General features: G+C 47.1%; 1 protein-coding gene across 1 annotated transcript in view; it reads left to right on the forward strand.

The window, feature by feature from the left end:
- Positions 1–21,102, forward strand: part of plg (plasminogen) — a 165,876-nt gene that overhangs the window by 107,157 nt on the left and 37,617 nt on the right. The window contains exon 10 of the mRNA XM_085981996.1: positions 16,626–16,782. Coding sequence (XP_085838122.1) covers positions 16,626–16,782 — 157 coding nt within the window. The remainder of the gene's footprint in view (positions 1–16,625; positions 16,783–21,102) is intronic.

Here is a 21,102-nt window from a genome sequence, read left to right on the forward strand (position 1 = left end):
CATTTGGAATATCATCTGCCAAAAATGATTTGTTGAATGGGTTTCCTCTTTGCTTTCCTGGTGAAAGAGAGGTCTGCCTTGGTGTCTGTTTCTGTTGTTTAGGAGCTCTGTTATTTATTTGCGAAGTTTGACTTGTTTGAGGTTCTTCAGACTTTGGCTCCTGTAGGAAAATAGAAAGCTCAGGAGGTATGTAGACACTGTTCCCAGCATTATTCATGAAGCACTTGGATTTCTCCTTTAACTCCTTAGACTGGAGACATTCATAGATAGTCATGGGTTTCTTCTTCCATATTGACAGCAGAATCTGACTGGGTGTTCTCCCTGGTGTCCTTGACTCAGAGGTGAGAGTGCTACCACTGAGCCAAGGCTGATATCTTGGAATGACAGAAGGGAATTCTTTCCACTTTAGTTCAGCTACTGGTCTGTCAGGTGAGAGTGACTGCCCTTGACATCAAGGCAGCATTTGATCGAGGGTGGCATCAAGGAGCCCTAGCAAAACTGAAGTCAATGGGAATCAAGGGGAAAACTCTCCATTGGTTGGAATCATACCTAGCACAAAGGAAGTTGGCTGTGGTTGTTGGAGGTCATTCATCTCAATCACATGACATCACTGCAGGAGTTCCTCAGGGCAGTGTCCTAGGCCCAACCATCTTCAGCTGTTTCATCAATGACCTTCCCTCCATCATAAGGTCAGAAGTGGGGATGTTCGCTGATGATTGCACACTGTTCAGCACCATTCGAGACTCATCAGATACTGACGCAGTCCGTGTCCATATGCAGCAAGACCGGGACAACATTCAGACTTGGGCTGACAAGTGGCAAGTAACAATCGCACCACACAAGTGCCAGGCAATGGCCATCTCCAACAAGCGAGACTCTAACCATCTCCCCTTGACATTCAATGGCATTACCATCACTGAATCGCCCACAATCAACATCCTGGGGGTTACCATTGATCAGAAACTGAACTGGACCAGCCATATAAATACTGTGGCTACAAGAGCAGGCCAGAGGCTGGGAATTCTGCGGCGAGTGTCTCACCTCCTGACTCCCCAAAGCCTTTCCACCATCTACAAGGCACAAGTCAGGAGTGTGATGGAATACTCTCCACTTGCCTGGATGAGTGCAGCTCCAACAACACTCAAGAAGCTCGACACCATTCAGGATAAAGCAGCCCGCTTGATTGGCACTCCATCCACCACCTTCAACATTCACTCCCTCCACCACCGGCGCACTGTGGCTGCAGTGTGTACCATCTACAAGATGCACTGCAGCAACTTGCCAAAGCTCCTTCAACAGCACCTTCCAAACCCGCGACCTCTACCACTTAGAAGGACAAGGGCAGCAGTCGCATGGGAACATCACCACCTACAAGTTCCCCTCCAAGCCACACACCATCCTGACTTGGACCTGTATCGCCGTTCCTTCACTGTCGCTGGGCCAAAATCCTGGAACTCCCTTCCTAACAGCATTGTGGGTGTACCTACACCATATGGACTGCAGCGGTTCAAGAAGGCGGCTCACCACCATCTTCTCAAGGGCAATTAGGGATGGGCACTAAATGCAGGCCTAGCCAGTGATGCCTACATCCCATCAATTAATAAAAAATAAAAAAAATGTTGTCCTCCTTATCTTTGGAAGGTAGCAGAATAACACTAAACTAGACTTTGACAGACATTGAGGCCCTGAAACACCCTGTCGGATTCTGCCAGAACTCCGGTGGGTATCTAGTGGAACTCTCAGGGAAACAGGATAAGTGGCCATTTACAGCATTTCCCAGCTGGCTTTCAGCATTTAATTGCTAAACAAATGTATTAAACAGTAAAAGAATAAGTACCAGGGCTTAGAGGGTTAAATTAAGAGGACAGATTTCATAAACTTGGCTTGTATTCCCTTGAGTTTAGGAGATTTAGCCATGATCCTGTCGAGGTGTTTAAAATGTTAAAAGGATTCGATAGGGTAGATACAGAGAAACTATTTCCTCTTGTGGGGGAATACAAGAACAAGGGGACATCATCTTAAAATTTGAGCTAGGCCGTTCAGGAGTGAAATCAGGAAGCACATTCATAGAATCATAGAATGGTTACAGCACAGAAGGAGGCCATTTGGCCCGTTGAGCTTGTGCCGGCTCTCTGCAAGAGCACTTCAGCTAATCCCACTCCCTCGGCCCTTTCCCACGAACGAATTAAAAAAATAGTTCTCATCCCACTGAAATTGGCCTTCCCCCCAGTTAAACATTCTTACTCTGGATTGCTCCCTGTCCTTTTCCATAGCTAATCTAAACCTTATGATACTATGGGGGAAAAATTCAGTTGTTTGCAGCACCCGTTAGCGCCTTAAGAGGTGCTGAGATTCAGGCCGAGATTCAAGGCTGCAATGAGCAGGATGTGGATGGAGAGCAAGGCAAGATCAACCCTCCCCTTTAAGATAAAAACAGAAAATGCAGGAGAAACTCAGCAGGTCAAGCAGCATCTGTGAAGAGAGAAACAGAGTTAACGTTTCAGGTCAATGACCATTCGTCAGAACTCCCCTTTAGGAATTGGACGGTGCCAGTGTGTCTGTGTTCCATTGCTGACTGACATCACATGAGCTTCGCCAGTGCTCTGAGGTAACGCCTCGCTCCTCGGCCTTAGCGCCTTAAGAGAGGTGTGTAGCGCCTGATTTAGCGCTCCAATCACCTCCAGGGGCGATAGAGGCGAATTTTGCAGTCGGTGGCGATAATTTGCGCCGGGCGCTAAACTTTGTGCCCGGCCGATATTCGCGCCTCAAAATGGGCGATACCGAATTTCTCCCCCTATGATCACTGTTCCCCTACTGACACTTGACCCACTTCATTCCCCAGCAATGCCTCCTTCCTCGTTGGGCTGGAAACGTACTGAGCAAGAAAGTTCTCCTGACCACACTTCAGAAAACAGAAAACTTTTTAAACACAAAGGGTGGCAGAAATTTGTAAGTCTCTTCCCAAAAGGCTGTGGATGCCAGGACAATTAGAGCTTTCAAGACTGATAGACAGATTATTATTAGAAAGGGGATACGGAGCAAAAGCAGTAAATTTGAGTTGAGGTACAGATCAGCCTTGATCTAATTGAATGGCAGAGCAGGCTCAAGGGACTGAATGGCCTCCTCCTGTTCCTAATGTTCCTACAAAATATCAGTAAGAACATACTAGCCCAGAGCTTCTGCCTTGGGCGCAATCGGCGATCCGGGCGCAAACTGCGCTAGTTTACAGTAGTGAGTTTTTGCTCACGTTTCCGCTGAAACTCATTTGCATATAGCTGGCAGCAAAATCTTCCATGAACCAGCGCAATCAGGCAGCGTATTAGAACATCAGTTAAAAATAAATTGCATTGTAGAATATTCCTCGAGGTATTTAAGAGAGGTAACCTGGTGCAGTGTTATTAATACAGCTGAAAATGGGCTTATTGCAAAAAATAGGTATTTTTTAATCAGAGGGGGCTAAATACGACAGCCCCCGAAAATGGGCACGGGGACTGCGATGCGTGATTAACCTGAACGTGTTGCTTCCAATGCAGGCAGCATGCCAACTTCGTGCTGCCTGCTGATTAACATGATTGCAGCATGCAGCCAGCACTAACTGTTATGTTGATTGGCTGTATGACTCAGGAGGGGCCCAAAATCAATACTAGCCTGCACTGCTTAAAGCTAGCCTTCACCTCTTAAAGGGGAGGTGCATTGTGGCTGGAGCAGCTGCTGGGAGTTGTGGTTGAAGAGATTCTGACCTGGGAAAGAGTGAGGAGTGGCACAACAGGGGAGAGAGCGGGCTCCAAGCTTTTCTGACGCTGCACTGGAGGCCTTGGTAGAGGAGGTGGAAAGGTGGAGAGATGTCCTGTATCCGCAGGGGGCCAGGAGGCCCTCCAGACACACGCTCAGAAGACAGTGGGAGCAGCCATGGAGGTCAATGCCAGGAGCCAAGCCCTGAGGACCTGGATCCAGTGCCGCAAGAAGTTCAATGACCTCACACGAGTGGTCAAGCTCAGTGAATTAATCTTTAAATGCCATATCCTACCAAATGCACCACTAACCTCAGCCGCTGCTCAATGCACCACACCCCCATCACTCACCTACCAACAATCACTATCAATCAGGGCTCATACCTCACATTCATAGCTTCACCTCACCCTCACACACTTCCCACTGTTGTAAGTCTCACACCCACATCTCACAGCTTGCACACAATGTACACATTGTAAACGATACACACATAGTAAAGGATCCTCTAGGAAAGCGTGATCATTGTATGGTTGAATTTCAAATTCAGTTGGAGGGTGAGAAAGTTGTATCTCAAACCAGTGTCCTGATCTTAAACAAAGGCAATGACAGTGGCATGAGGGCAGAACTGGCTAAAGTGGACTGGGAAAATAAATTAAAGGGTAAGACAGTTGAAATGCAGTGGTGGACATTTAAGGAGATATTTCATAACTCTCAACAAAAATATATTCCAGTGAGAAAGAAAGAGAAGGGAGCACCATCCGTGGCTAACTAAGGAAATAAAGGATGGTATCAAATTGAAAACGAAGGCATATAATGTTGCCAAGATTGGTGGGAGACCAGAGGATTGGGAAATTTTTAAAAACCAGCAAAGGATGACTAAAAAAATAATAAAGAGAGAGAAGATGAATTATGAGAGTAAACTGGCAAGAAACATTAAAACAGATAGTAAGAGCTTCCACAAGTATATAAAAAGGAAGCGGCTAGCTAAAGTAAACATTAGTCCATTAGAGGGGAATTAATATTGGGGAACGGGGAAATGGCAGAGACTCTGAACAAATATTTTGTATCTGTCTTCACGGTAGAAGACACTAACAACATCCCAAGAAAGGATAATCAAGGGGCCACAGGGAGGGGGGAACTAAAGACAAACACTATCACTAAGGAAATATTATTCGGTAAAATAATGGAACTAAAAGATGACAAGTCCCCTGGACCAGATGGCCTGCATCCCAGGGTCTTAAAAGAAGTGGCTGCAGAGATAGTGGATGCATTGGTTGCAATATACCAAAATTCCCTGGACTCTGGAGAGGTCACAGCGGATTGGAAAACCACAAATGTAACACCCCTATTTAAGAAAGGAGGGACAGAAAGCAGGAAACTATAGATCAGTTAGCCTAACATCTGTCGTTGGGAAAATGCTGGAGTCCTTCATTAAGGAAGCAGTAGCAGGGCATTTGGAAAATCATAATGCAGTCAAGAAGAGTCAGCATGGTTTTATGAAAGGGAAATCATGTTTAACAAACTTGCTGGAGTTCTTTGAGGAGGTAACGAGCAGGGTGGACAAAGGTGAACCTGTGGATGTAATGTATTTGGATTTCCAGAAGGCATTCGATAAGGTGCCACATAAAAGGTTACTGCATAAGATAAGAGCTCACAGAATTGGGGGTAATATATTAGCATGGATAGAGAATTGGCTAACTAACAGAAAGCAGCGAGTCAGGATAAATGGGTCATTTTCCGGTTGGCAAACGATAACTAGTGGGGTGCCACAGGGATCAGTGCTGGGGCCTCAACTATTTACAATCTACATTAATGACTTGGATGAAGGGACCGAGTGTAATGTACCCAAAGAACCTGCAAAGGGATATAGACAGTCTAGGTGAGTGGGCAAACATTTGGCAGATGGAGTATAATGTGGGAAAGTGCGAGGTTATACACGTTGGCGGGAAAAATAAAAAAGCAAATTATCATTTAAATGGAGAGAGATTACAAAACGCTACAGTTCAGAGGGATCTGGGCGTCTGTGTGCATGAAACACAAAAAGTTAGCATGCAGGTACAGCAAGTAATCAAAAAGGCAAATGGAATGTTGGCCTTTATTTCAAAGAGGTTGGAGTATAAAAGCAGGGAAGTCCTGCTACAACTGTACAGGGTATTGGTGAAACCACACCTTGAGTACTGCGTACAGTTTTAGTCTCCTTATTTAAGGAAGGATATACTTGCATTGGAGGCAGTTCAGAGACAATTCACTAGGTTAATTCCAAAGATGAGGGGGTTGACTTATGAGGAAAGGTTGAGCAGGCTGGGTCTATACTCATTGGAATTTAGAAGAATGAGAGGTGATCTTATCGAAACATATAAGATACTGAGGGGGCTTGACAAGGTAAATGCAGAGAGGATGTTTCCCCGCATGGGGAAATCTAGAACGCAGGGGCACAGTTTTAGAATAAAGGGTTGCCCTTTTGGAACTTAGATGAGGAGGAATTTCTTCACTTAGAGGGTCATAAATCTGTGGAATTCTCTGCCCCGGAGAGCTGTGGAGGCTGGGTCATTAAATACATTTAAGGTGGAGATAGACAAATTTTTGCAAGGTAAGGGAGTGAAGGGTTATGGGGAGCAGGCTGGGTAGTGGCTTTGAGCCCTAGATCAGCCATGATCTTATTGAATGGCGGAGCAGGCTCGAGGGGCCAAGTGGCCTATTCCTGCTCCTTTTTCTTATGTTCTTATGTAATGCCAGCTATTCAACCACGACAGCCACATCACCCAAGCAGATTGCATGACACACACGTCCACATTTCCTTCCCCCTAGCAGGACAAGTTGGCGCACAACTGGAGGCAGCAGGAGCTAACCATCAGGGGACAGGCGCGCCTGCATGTCCTAACTCTCAAGGAGCTCGCCATCATTGGAGCAGCCATTGCTGAGACCGTGGCCAGCGGTGGGGCTGAAACCATTGAAGATGATGGTATCCTCATACCTGCTTCTCCTTCTCACATCCCACTCCCACCTCATCCCACAATCTCTTCTGATTTACAAGCTGCAGATAATATTAGCATGCACCTCTTGCTTTCTCCCCTCTCAGCCCTACCCTTGTGCCTTTCTCCTTTCAGCTACCCAAGAACTGCCACCTGGTGGTGGAAGAGCAACAAGCCACTGATGATGAACAAACACCGTCAAGGGCTGTGCCCTCATGATGGCAAAGTTTTGCAGCATGCAGCACACCACCACGAATCTTGACACCCTGTGCCGAGTACTGCAGGGCTCCTCCAGAGCAGTCCAGGCAGCGGAAGCATTGTTTCAGCACCCGATGGTCTGCTCTATCATGTTTCCTGTGGCAGCACGGCTCTCATTGTATGCATGCTGTGCCCGTGTGCGTGGGTTGTGCACCGGAGTCATCAGCCATGTGGTCAGCCGACAGCCCTTGTCGCCCAGTAGCCACCCTTTGGTTTTCTCCAAAATGAAGGCATCATGACTGCTCGCAAAGTTGCATGCTCGCCCCGCCTACTGCTCTCTCGCAAGAAAGAATGAAATGAAGTTATCTCTCTTCGAATTGAGAGCCTCAGTGATCTCCCTTACGCAACAGTGGATGGCAAAATGTGGGATATTGGAAATATCTCCAGCTCCAGCCTGGAACATGCCTGACGCATTAAAATTCATGCCCACGGTCACCTTCACAGCCACTGGCAAAGCAGTCCTTGCCCTGCCCTGAGTTGTGGCTGCAGCAGGTGGCAGATTTCAGTGAGGACGTCCTTACTGAAGTGCAGACATCTGACACATTGCTCCTCACTGAGGTTCCGGTAGGAGAATTGCTCCCTGAGCACCCTAGGCAGATATTGGCCTGCTGCCGAGAGCCCTTCTCCCCCCCTCCCTTTTCCAGCAGCTTGTCCTGTTCTGTGTCGCCTCTGCTCATTCTCCCTGTCATGCTGTATTCCAAGGGGTATGCCCACTCATGTCTGGGAGCAAGTGGTTTGTGCAGAATCCTTGAAGTCAGATAAAGGTCCTTCAGCACCTGCCACCCCACTCCCTGTAGACTTTAGCAACTTTACAAAAGTCTAGGAAGCACCAAACATGCAACAACCGGTAGAAAACAACCAGCAACTAACCTGTAAGTAGTTAATATCGCTGGTGGGGGGTCCTTCCCGCTGCTGAACGTGTGTTCAGCTATGTGGGCTTGAGAGAGGGCGTTAACTGGAGTGTTGCGCTCCAAAATGGCAGCGCTGGCATCATATCTGCGTAACATGATATGTCTACTCTGCATACTTCCGGTGGACGCTCACTGCGCGCGAGCTAACACCCTCACCAATATGGTGTCTGGCACGACTCGCACCAGAAGTTTGTGCGTGCGCTGTGGATGCCATTTCTGGACATCTAAAGACACTCATAGTGCCCAAAAAACAGGCGCTACAGATCCGAATTTTACACCCATATGCCGTGAAATTCAATGTTGAGGCCGGTTTTGTTGAAAAAATGGCAGCCATTTCACTTCTGCCCGATTCTGGCGCAGGACACGGCAGCCGCCATTTTGGAGAGGTCGGCAGCGCTGCCGTTGCCTGCGCTCGCCTCTCTCATGTAAATATGCAGATCGTGACGTCAGTTGACGCACGACTGCGATCTTGGACTTCGCCGCTCTCCATTCCGCCCTCTCAGAACCACGCACTGAAGCATTTCTACAGAGACACCATCAGCGCTTGTTAAAGGGACACGTACATCTTCCGGTTTTTTCGGTTTCAGCTTTTTGGAGTGTTTTTAAAAAATATTTTATTTGAATAATGGCTTTGTAGTTGCAGTCCCCTTTGGGCTGCAGCATGACATGGAAATGGAGCAGAGGCAGCAAAGGGGACAAGCTGCTCGCAGAGAGATTTAGGTGTCCTCAGACAGGAAATAGAGAGAGTTAGCATGCAGGTACTGCAAGCAATTAGGAAGGCAAATGGCATGTTGGCCTTTATTGCAAGGAGGTTGGAGTACAAGAGTAAGGAAGTCTACAACGCTGGAGTGCTACATCCAAGAACCTGGGTGCCCCTTCCCTGGCTCGCTGAGCCATGTGTGTTAGGGCTGAGGCATCTTTACCATTTTTTATGTGCAGAAGGCAGTTCAGCTTTAAGAGCTGAAGACTGCCTAGTTTGGAATGATTTTTAATGTTTTTTTTTTCCAGGAGGCAGTTGAGCTTTAAGGGGTAAAGATTGCTTTCACAAGCGACAGCCTTGCTTTAAGAAAATGCAGCATCGCTCAAGTGATGCGATATTGGGCCTCCTGTTGAGCGCACAGCCTGAAGCAACACGTGCACCACAAGGCTGTGCGCTAAAATTATTCAAATCAGCAGGCAGCACCAAATTAAAGTGCGGCCTACACTTTCTAAACAGGCGCAAGCAAATCTCGCCCTGCCTGCTACCGACTGTTAACGGGCCTTAACGAATTTCACGCTCAGCCGTGGCTCAGTGGATAGCACCCTCCCCTCTGGGTCAGAAGGTTGTGGGTTCAAGTCCCCACTCCAGGGACTTGAGCACATAAAGCTAGGCTGACACTCCAGTGCAGTGCCGAGGGAGTGCTGCACTGTCGGAGGTGTCGCCTTTCAGATGAAATGTTAAACCAAGGCCCCGTCTGCTCTCAGGTGAACGTAAAAGATCCCATGGCACTATTTCGAAGAAGAGCAGGGGAGTTCTCCCCGGTGTCCTAGCCAATATTTATCCCTCAACATAACATCACTAAAAAACAGATGATCTGATCATTATCACATTGCTGTTTGTGGGACCTTGCTGTGCGCAAATTGGCTGCCACATTTCCTACATTACAACAGTGACTACACTTCAAAAGTACATCATTGGCTGTAAAGAGCTTTGAGATGTCCGGTTGTCGTGAAAGGCGCTACATAAATGCAAGTTTTTCATAGTATCAAGTCCACCACCTGTGAGTAACCCGATTTTAAATAACTGAAAATAACTTCAGGTAAACTATAATAAACTGTTTACTAGCTGCACTGGTGTACAGTAGTCAGTGTCCTAGTAAATTAAAAAATCATATTTAAAATCTTTTAAAAGGCGCCTACTAATGCCCTTGCACCTAAAAAAATGCTTCATATTAAGAGCCTCTTCGAAGGCCGGCAAATGGCTGCAATTAGCGGAAAATCCCAATGCCGATTAAGTCGAGCAGGGGCGTGGCCAGTTTTGGGTGTGGCAGGCTTCCAGCCGATGGTTTTTAAACCAACGCTAAATGTTAAGTCTGTGTGTTATAGTGATAATTACTACACAGACTACAAGAGTAAATTCAACAGGTCTTTACTGGTTGGAGGTAGGGACTATACTGAATACAATATTACTACACAGTGCTTATATACCGGTGTGGTCACCACCGGTATTACGTATACAGCAGCCAGAGAAAGTAGCACATCTCTTAAGGTGGAACAGGCTTAAGTTCTCTTAAGGTGGAACAGGCTTAAGTTCTCTTAAGGTGGAACAGGTTACATACACCACAATCCTCCCTTTTTAGCTTAACAGTCATATCCCCATTTAACATAACATAATAACATATATACATATATAACTTCAGGTATAACAGTTCAAAGGTTCAGTCTCTCAGGAGGCTTTCTGATGCGGCTTGGATAACGCCTCTCAGTAGTCTCTGATTCTTGTTGTTGAGGTGCCTCCTCTATTTGGTTTCCAATGTATTGGGTGTCATCATCATCAAGTACATTCCCTGCCGAAGTAGATGCTTCAGGTTCATTAACGTCTTCCACAGTTGTCTCTGTCACAACCATGGGTTCGACCCTTGCTCTCGACTCTACCAGTTGATCCGCATGACGCCTTATCACATTATGACCAATATCTACTGTGTACATCAGAGGTCCTTGTCTGGCCCGAATTGTTCCGGACTGCCATTTTTCGTTTCCATAGCCCCTTGCCAACACTGGTTGTCCTACGTCGAAAGTTCGAGTGGTCTTGTTGTTAATATGCCGAAACTGTTTGTTTTCCACTTCCCTCCGCACATTTGGTTTTAACAAGTCCAACTTGGACCGCAACCTCCTGTTATAAAACATCATGGCAGGACTTTGGTTAGTCACTGCATGATCGGCGTTTTGATATGACATCAGGAACTTGTCGACCTTGTGTTGCAGCGGAATCTGATCATCGTTCATGGCCTTAATTGCCTTTTTGAATGTCTGGACAAATCTTTCAGCCAACCCGTTTGTCGCCGGATGATATGGGGCAGAGGTATAATGTTTTACTCCATTCTTCTTTAAGAATTGTTGGAATTCTTCCGATACAAACTGTGGTCCGTTGTCCGAACAGATCTGTTCTGGCAATCCGTTCCTTGCGAATATTGTTCTTAACACCGCAATTGTCTTTTCTGAAGTAGTGGTATTCATCTTGATGACTTCTGGCCATTTGGAATGTGCGTCCACTGCGATTAGGAACATGGAGTCCATGAATGGACCAGCAAAGTCAATGTGTATGCGTTGCCATGGGGCTGAAGGCCATTCCCATGGGTGTAGCGGTGCTATCGGAGGTGCATTTTGCACTTTTTGGCACCCAGCGCAGCTTTTCGTTAACTCCTCAATCTGTTGGTCAATACCCGGCCACCATACATAAGCCCTAGCAAGACTTTTCATTTTAACTCCCCCCAGATGACCTTCATGCAGTTCGTTTAAAACTCTTTCCCTTAACTTGGGAGGAATAATCACTCTTGTCCCGTACATCAAGGTACCATGGCAGACGGACAGCTGGTCTCGCCTTGCCTAAAATGCCGGTAACAGAGGATCACCCCGTGTTGGCCATCCTTTCACTGTCACCTCGTAGACTCTGGACAGTGTCGGGTCGTTCCTGGTTTCTCTTTCAATACTTGCATTGGTGACTGGTAAACACTCGATGATGGTCGAATGAAATAACTCAACAGGGTCAACTTTCGTCGTGTCTTCTTCTTCAGGTAGTGGCAGGTGCGACAGCCCATCAGCATTGCCATGCTGTTTCGTACCTTTGAATTCTATTTGATATTGATGTGCCCCTAGGAAAAGAGACCATCTCTGGAGACGCTGCGCTGTCATCACCGAAACACCCTTCTTAGGGTTAAAAATGGATACCAACAGTTGATGGTCTGTCAGAAGTGTGAATTTTTGGCCCTGCAGGTAATGATTAAACTTCTTCACTCCCCATACAAGGCTAAGAGCCTCCCTATCGATCTGCGCATAGTTGCGCTCAGCGGAGGTCAATGATCTGGATGCAAACGCGACTGGCCTTTCCATGCCATTTGGCAACTTGTGTGAGAGTACTGCCCCAATACCATATGGAGAAGCATCACAAGCCAACCGAATAGGCAGTGTCGGGTTGAAGTGAGCCAACACTTCCTCTGAGGTGATCAATTCTTTGCTTTTGCGAAATGCCTTCTTACAGTTTTCGCCCCATTCCCATGGTACCCCTTTCTGTAAAAGAGCGTTTAACGGGTGCAGTACCGTGGATAGATTTGGCAGAAATTTATGGTAATAGTTAATTAATCCTAGAAACGACCTCAACTGAGAGACATTCTCCGGAGCGGGAGCCTTTACAACTGCCTCAATCTTGTCAGGAGACTTATGAAGCCCCTCCCGGTCAATGACATGGCCACAGTACGAGATCCGCTTCTGGAAGAACTCACATTTCTGCCGATTTACTCTAAGTCCATACTCTTTCAGTCTGTTGAGCACCAGTTCCACGTTTGCGAGATGTTGTTCATCACCTGTGATCAGAATATCGTCCAGGTAACATCGTGTGCCTGGAATTCCCTGTAATACCTGCTCCATGGCCCTCTGCCAAATTGCTGGAGCCGATGCCACTCCAAAAACCAGCCTATTGTACCGGTACAACCCTCGATGCGTGTTGATCGTGAGGTATTGGCGTGACTCTTCCTCAACCTCCATCTGCAAGTACGCCTGCGCCAGGTCTATCTTGGTGAAGTGTTTCCCGCCAGACAATGAAGCGAAAATATCCTCAATCCGTGGAAGCGGATACTGCACCGTGTGAAGCACCAGATTAACGGTGATTTTGAAATCTCCACAGATGCGAACCTTCCCTGGATCTCCTGGCTTGTTGCTCGCAGGACGTTTCATAACGGGAACAATGGAACACTCACTCCAATCTACCTTAGACAGTACACCTGAACGTTCTAGTGCTTCCAGTTACGCTTCAACAGCAGGTCGTATTGCATAGGGTACCGGTCTGGCTTAAAAAAATTTTGGTTGTGCATGTTCATCAATCTTGATGTTTGCCGTAATTCCTCTCAGTGTTCCCAGTCCCTGCTGGAACACCTCTTTAGCATCATCCAATATTCTGGACAATTGTTTAGGTTTGACATCTGTTTCCCCGGAATCTACCGTTAGTGCCTTCAAGGAGTGCCAGTCCATATTCATTTTCCTAATCCACTCCCGTCCTAGTAGTGGTGGACCTCCTTCAGGTAGCACATATAAGTCCATTACTTGGCTTTCTTCGCCCTTGTGGACCACTTCTACCTCTATTTTTCTGATGGGGTACACTCTTTGCCCCGTGTATGTTTTCAATATAATCTCCGTATCCTGTAGGGGAATATGTTGGAATAACCTTCTGTAATCTTTCTTATTCATGACCGTCAATGCCGATCCAGTGTCCAATTCCATTTTTACTTGGACTCCTGCTATCTGAAGAGTGACCCAAATTGTCTGGAGATCTGCATCCTTACCAACGTTGTGTACTCTTAAGCTATCCAGTTCATTACTGCTAGCGTCTGAATCTGACTTCTGTTCGGTCAAACTGTTCTTTGTCACCTTGTGTACCTTTGCGTATTTTCCTTGCGGTGACTTTTTGTTGCTGGTCTTCTTTCCTGACCGGCATACTTTAGCTATGTGGCCAAGCCTGCCACACGTTCTGCATTCTTGGTTTTTAAACCAACACTGGTTCTGATCGTGCGTTGTCTTTCCACAACGATAACATTTGACAGAACTCAAACCCAATTTGTTTGTACCGAGTTCCGGTGACCGTAGCTGCATTACTGCCGTGCCTCTCGCTGCGGCTTCGTGTGCTGCTGCCATAGTGACCACCTTCTCAAGCGTCAGCTCATTCTCCTCGAGCAGTCGCTTTTGTGTATCCTGTTTAAATAAACCACACACAAATTTATCTCGTAGTGCCTCTGTCAGTCCCGTTCCAAACTGACAATATTTTGCTAGCTTACGCAATTCCATCAAATATTCAGCATTGCTTTCATTCTGCAGCTGCCTTCTGTCGTAAAATTTAAATCGTTCTGCTAGCATCAGCGGCGTGGGGTTTAGATGATTTTTCAGGACAGTAACAATCTCCTCGAACGTCTTATCCGCCGGTTCATCTGGTGATACAAGGTGTTTCAATTGCCCGTATGTCTTCGCACCCATTAAATTTAATAATGTTAGCGCTTTATCTGCATCAGGAATTTTATTTGCCTTACAATAATTTTGTATGCGTTCTACATACATGGCCCAATCTTCGATGTCACTATCAAAGGTATTAATGTTCCCATGTTTAGGCATCGTTGCAATTTATTGTATTTTTATGTTATCCAAGATGGCGGCTTCCCGCTCTTGTCGTCGTCCTCCGCCCACAAAATGGCGGTTTTCCCATGCTTGGCGGTCTTCAACCGTCCCCCGACGCTGTCTCCGCTTCACCGCGGCTCTCGCGCCTTCAGTTTCCCCAGATGCTGCGCCTTTTAGCCCGAATGCGGCCCTTATCTCCGGTCGCGATCGATGTCCCCGCGCTGCACCTCTCGCTCGAAAGCGGCCCGGCCCTTATCTCCGGTCGCGATCGATCTCACCGCCCTTATTCCTCCGTCTTCCCAGCCCCGTCTGTACAGCCAACGCGGTTGACTTTCTGTCGTGTCGCTGCCCGGCTTACCCACCACCGAGGTAGAAAGAAGAAGCTGACAGTCGCTGATGGAGGCTTCGAGGTCAGGATGTCTTGTGCACTCCGGTTTCTCGATGCCTGCCGCTCGACGTGTCTTCCAGTAGGGTGATGAGGGTGGAAACCTCTCTTCGACGTCCTGTCTGTGGACAAAGCCGCCGTGGAAATAACTGCCGCAGGGTAAGAATCGGACTCGTCGCCACTGTTAAGTCTGTGTGTTATAGTGATAATTACTACACAGACTACAAGAGTAAATTCAACAGGTCTTTACTGGTTGGAGGTAGGGACTATACTGAATACAATATTACTACACAGTGCTTATATACCGGTGTGGTCACCACCGGTATTACGTATACAGCAGCCAGAGAAAGTAGTACATCTCTTAAGGTGGAACAGGCTTAAGTTCTCTTAAGGTGGAACAGGTTACATACACCACACTAAAGATGGCGGAAACTTGGTTTGCGCTGGCCGTAATTTGCGCTTGATCTTCCTCGGTCTTTAACAGCAGCGCCGGGGACGTGGAGGTCCGGCCCAATTTAACAGCACGTCCTCATTCGAACGTTTTTCTTCCGTTTCCTGCCTGGCAGCTTCTTAAATTGACAGGCTGGCTTGACTGGCTGCCGGGCGGGAAGACCAGCAGAAGGAGACCACACTGGGGACGGTCCTCGGCAATCTGGAGGGGGAGAGAGCAAGAGAGCGGGGCTCTGGGGAGGGGTGGTGGGGAAGAGAGTCCATCGCAGGAGGGAGGAAGAGAGCGGGGCTCTGGGGAGGGGTGGTGGGGAAGAGAGTCCATCGCAGGAGGGAGGAAGAGAGCGGGGCTCTGGGGAGGGGTGGTGGGGAAGAGGCCATCGCGGTAGGGAGGGAGCAAGAGAGCGGGGCTCTGGGGAGGGGTGGTGGGGAAGAGGCCATCGCGGGAGGGAGGGAGCAAGAGAGCGGGGCTCTGGGGAGGGGTGGCGGGGAAGAGGCCATCGCAGGAGGGAGCAAGAGAGCGGGGCTCTGGGGAGGGGTGGTGGGGAAGAGGCCATCGCGGGAGGGAGGGAGCAAGAGAGCGGGGCTCTGGGGAGGGGTGGTGGGGAAGAGGCCATCGCGGGAGGGAGGGAGCAAGAGAGCGGGGCTCTGGGGAGGGGTGGTGGGGAAGACAGTCCATTGCGGGAGGGAGGGAGCAAGAGAGTGGGGCTCTGGGGAGGGGTGGTGGGGAAGAGAGTCCGTTGAGGAAGGGAGGGAGCAAGAGATTGGGGCAGGAGGAGGAGAGGCCACGATCGGCAGACGGGAAGCTGAAGACTTCCTTGAGGGGTCGGGGGGGGGTGGTGGTGGGGGGCACTCCTGCTGTGAGATGCTGACTCGTTCTGGGCCACTGGCAGAGTACAATGACAAGAACATAGATCAGAATGCTGAGTACAAGAGATATATGGAAGTAGGGCTTGCTTTACAAGATGCTGTGTATGAAACGCATCACAAAATGACCTCCACAGTTCATGCTTCCACATCAGATGTGTCCAAATGCACATCTACCTTGTGATTTTCAAACTTCCCGGGCTCCGGTTATTGCTTTGCTGTTCCTCCTCCAAAATATTTATCACAGAGAGACTTGATGCAAGACCCGTCGAAAGGCCCCTCCTTCGGCCTACGTCCACTGCTCTGCTCGCTGCTATAACTCAGCTCCCTCCCCCACTGGTGCTTTTGACAAGTCTTCCAATGGAAGGACCTCACGCAGCGCGGGAATGAAGTAAACCCTGAGTAAAACTGCACATTCAATGCAAATTGCTGCTGAACAGATAAAAAAAAATGCATTTAATGCCAGGTTTGTACATCAAAATGTGTTGGAAATATTTACTCCCAGGAGCAAGGTTAGGAGGGTGGGCAAAGGTTAATAACTGATCAATTGATAACAAGCCACGGAATTACTATCCTTTAATGCACAACTACTGCATAGAGCTAGTTAACTTGGGATACTAGTAAATAACAGAAGATTGAGACTTTTTTTTAAGATCAAAGTGATACTCAAAATCTTAAACACTGTTTATTTTTCAGTGCAGACGAATGAGGGTGGACCTGCTGACTGCTTTAACGGGAATGGCAATAACTATCGTGGGACTACATCCGTCACATTGTCAGGAAAAAGATGCCAGGAATGGGATTCCATGACACCACATAAACATGAGAAGACATCGCGCATTTTTCCTGATGCGTATGTAGATAGTCCGATTTTGTACCTAATTGATCACAGATACAAAGAAAGAAAGACTTGCATTTCTATAGCGCCTTTCACAACCTCAGGACATTCCGAAGCACTTTACAGCCAATGAAGCACTTTTTGAATTGCAGTCACTGTTGTAATGTAGCAAATGTGGCAGCTAATTTGTGCACAGCAAGCTCCCACAAACAGCAATAAGATAATGACCAGATAAACTGTTGTATTGATATTGGTTGAGGGATAAATATTGGCCAGGAGAAGTCCCCTGCTCCTCTTCGAAATAGTGCCATGGAATCTTTTACATCCACCTGAGAAGGAAGAAGGGGCCTCGGTTTAACGTCTCATCTGAAAGACGGCACCTTCGACAGTGCAGCACTCTCAGTACTGAATGGAGTGTCAGCCTAGATTATGTGCTCAAGTCTCTGAAGTGGGATTTGAACACACAACCTTCTGACTCAGAGAGTACTACAAATCTACATACTGTATTTGTCTTTAATGGCACTTACTGAATCATTAACAAGAGAAAATCAGTAAAGTAGGCACTATGCATTAATATGTATTCCTCCGGAGTACTCCCCAAAGGAATTTCAGGAGCATGGGCAAAGTTGTGCTAACACTCCATTAACACTGGTGTACCATAAGAACATATGAAATAAGAGCAGGAGTAGGCTATATGGCCCCTCGAGCCTGCTCTGCCATTCAATAAGATCATGGCTGATCATTGACCTCAACTCCACTTTCCCGCCCGATCTCCAGATCCTTTGATTCCCCATGAGTCCAAAAATCTATCTATCTCAGCCTTAAATATACTCAAAGTCTCAGCATTCACAGCCCTCTGGGGCAGAGAATTCTAAAGATTCACAACCCTCTGAGTGAAGAAATTCTTCCTCATCTCCATCTTAAATGGCCTACCCCTTATCCTGAGACTATGCCCCCTAGTTCTAGACACTCCAGCCAGGGGAAACAACCTCTCAGCATCTACCCTGTCAATCCCCTTCAGAATCTAATGGCCCAGAAATTCCAGAACGGGGCTTGCAGCGCGTGCAAGCCCCGTATTTACACTTACCCCGCGCTACTGACGATCAGCTCCAGGGACGCCTGGACTTGGTGAATGAAAAAGAAGAATCCCGGGCAGCGTATGACGTCACGCCGCCCAGGAGTGCAGCCAACGCGAAGCCAGGAGCGTGCAGTGTAAGTGAGACACGCCCCTTGAGGTCTCAGTTTCACTGGACACGCCCCCAATGTTTCTGTCAAGCTGCTAAGGATTTTTACATGCAAAGCAGCAGTTTAAATAGGTTTTTGGAAGTTTTTTGAAGATTTTGGTAACTTTTATAAACTTTTTAAAATGTTTACATTATTTTGAGTAATCTGAAGTAGTTTTAAAGAGAATTAAAGCAATTTAAAGACTTTTAAAAGCCCTAAAAGAATTTTTTTAATTCCATTTATTTATTTAGCAATGTCGTCGTCATACGTGTCTTCACACTGTTCCCTTTGGGGAACTGTATGAAGTGGCGGAAGGATTTATGGCCGTGATTAACGCTCATTCCGTGACCGTAACCATCTTTGAACCAGCCATTAGGGCGGTTAGTCCTATGGCGGGAGGGTTTTACGGGCTCCCACAAGCTATACAAGGAGGGGGGGCCACCCACACCCACGGACGCAAATATCCCACTGGATGTCAACCCAGAATTTAGAGCCGGAGCTCCGACTCCACTTGCCGGGACTGTCTGGAGCGGGGTTCGAAACCCTACCCTGATCTGGCCCAGCGGCGGGGATCCTACCGCTATGACAAAGGCCCAATCCGATTAGCAACGTGAAATGGCAGCATAGGGCTCCAGTCACGGGGAGGGAAAAGGCGCAGGAAACGTATGGGTGTCACCTTTTGTGCGGAGTGGGCCTTTTGCGTAGCAGTAAGCATCCCCGCCGCTGGGCCAGAAGGAGTAGGGTTTTGAACCCCACTCCAGACAGTCCCGGCAAGTGGAGTCGGAGTTCCAACTTTAAATTCTGGGTGGACATCCAGCGGGATACTTGCGTCCGTGGGTGTTGGTGGCCCCCCCCCCTCAGATGGGTTGTGGGAGCCCGTAAAACCCTCCCGCCATAGGACTAACCACCCTAATGGCTGGTTCAAAGATGGTTACGGTCACGGAATGAGCGTTAATCACGGCCATAAATCCTTCCACCACTTCATACAGTTCCCCAAAGGGAACAGTGTGAGGATACGTACGATGATGACCTCTTGCGCAATGTACCTCCTTGGACCCTCAGTCGCAGATGCGAGGGGGCAAGTCGTGCAATTGTTAAATTTTTCATTTTATTGACATGTAAAATGTTGGCCCAGTAATTCCCTTCCAACTGCGCGAGTACGGTCGGGGTACTTACGCATCTGGCCGGATGAAATGCCGGTTTTCAGCATGCACAGTGCTTTTGGGGAAAACCGGCATTTCCTGTCCTCTGAACGAAGGGGTTCAGAGGCAGAACGCGTGCGACTGCACAGGCAGCGCGTGCGCAGTATAATTCGCCGCTTTCATTACTGCTTTCAGTGAGGTCAAGTCCTTACAACTTACACATGAAAAAAGCATGGGTACAGTTGCTCCAGAGGCTGCGGAGGAAGATATTTCTTATCGTGGAGCTTCTGAAAGTATGTATGTCTGTATATATTCCTTTGCGTGTTATGTATATATTCCTTTACTTATGTGTATGAATGTATTATTTAGTTATGACTTTCAGAGAAAGTAACTTATTTGAAAATCATAATTAAAAACATACATTCATACACATTAGTAAAGGAATATAAAACATACATACATATACGTAAAGGAATATATGTGGACATACATACATAACTCATTCTCACATTCCATTCACACAGCCACAATTGCTCCTTCTACCTACCGTTCTGAAAACCCTTTAAAAAAAAAAAAAAATTTTAACTTTAAAACTTACTTAGAATTTCTTAAAATAACTTCCCTCCCTTTCCCAAACAAAAATATTGCATTTCAGAAGCTCCACGATAAAATGTTTCTTCCTCCGCAGCCAATGAACCACTTTACACTTGCTTTTTTCAAGTGTAACTTCTGAGGACTTACCCTCACGGATTTCATGAATGAAATCTACGAAGTTCACTGCGCAAGCGCTGCCTGTGCAGTCGCACGCGCTCGAGGTCTGGAAATGCCGGCGTTCCCCGCATGCGCTGTTCATGCTGAACGCCGGCATTTCCAATGGCCAGATGCATGAGTACCCCGAGCGCACTCACACCTAATATGTTTCAATAAGATCACCGCTCATTCTTCTAAACTCCAGAGAGTATAGGCCCATTCTAAACAATCTCTCCTCATAGGACAGCCCTCTCATCCCAGGAATCAATCAAGTGAACCTTCGTTGCACTGCCTCCAAGGCAAGTATATCCTTCCTTAGATAAGGAGACCAAAACTGTGCACAGTACTCCAGGTGTGATCTCACCAGGGCCCTGTACAATTGTAGCAAGACCGAATGACTACACATGAACACTCAGTCACTGTTTACATTACCTAGTTTCTCAACATCTCTCTCCTTGTATTCTTGTGATATCCAAGTGGTAAGGTCCAAAACTGAGATAAGCGAGATCTTAAGGAACAAAACCCAACTGTTTATTACACGGTGTAGCAAAGAAACATAGCTCTTACAGGCTGCAAGCAAAACACAGTATTTCTAACTGCACGATGCAAGATGGAGGAACCCCTCTGAGTCATACCCATAATGCCATGCCACATTACCATACTAACTGGTGTACCAGGACATTACCTTAAACACTGGTGAATATGATCCCTTAATCTTTGGCTCCATCTGGTGGATAACTTAAACATTACATCCCAGATTACTATAATTCTCTTACTTTCCGTCTCTTGTACATTCTTCCTTTCTCTCTACTCATGTGTTCTCATCATCTCCCTCCTTGTGTTTTTGTTTCTGCCTTCGTTTCCTCCAGTCCACTACTCTCCCTCCACCCACCCCCCCACCCCCACCCCTCTGGTTTCCCTCTTTCTGCTGTCTTTTCCTTTCTCCTGCACTCTATTATTTTTGTTTTACTCCGTTATTTCCTCTCTGACTTGCTCCTTTATTTCTTAACAACCCACTAAAAATGGGGATGTCTTTATGGTTGTCAGTGCCTGTGAACAACTATCTTGTCCTCAGATCTTTGACAGTGATATTGAAAGCAGGCACAACAAACAGTCAACATGCAATCCCATAGGTTAATATTTGGTGCTCTGTGTGACTGGTCATTGGGGCCTCTTGTTAAATATGAAAATCCCATTGATGTGGAAATATTGAGCTTCT

This window comes from Somniosus microcephalus, chromosome 3 (genome assembly GCF_052327205.1).
Source record: "Somniosus microcephalus isolate GS21.2 chromosome 3, FLI_Smic_1.0, whole genome shotgun sequence".
Taxonomy (NCBI): Eukaryota; Metazoa; Chordata; class Chondrichthyes; order Squaliformes; family Somniosidae; genus Somniosus; species Somniosus microcephalus.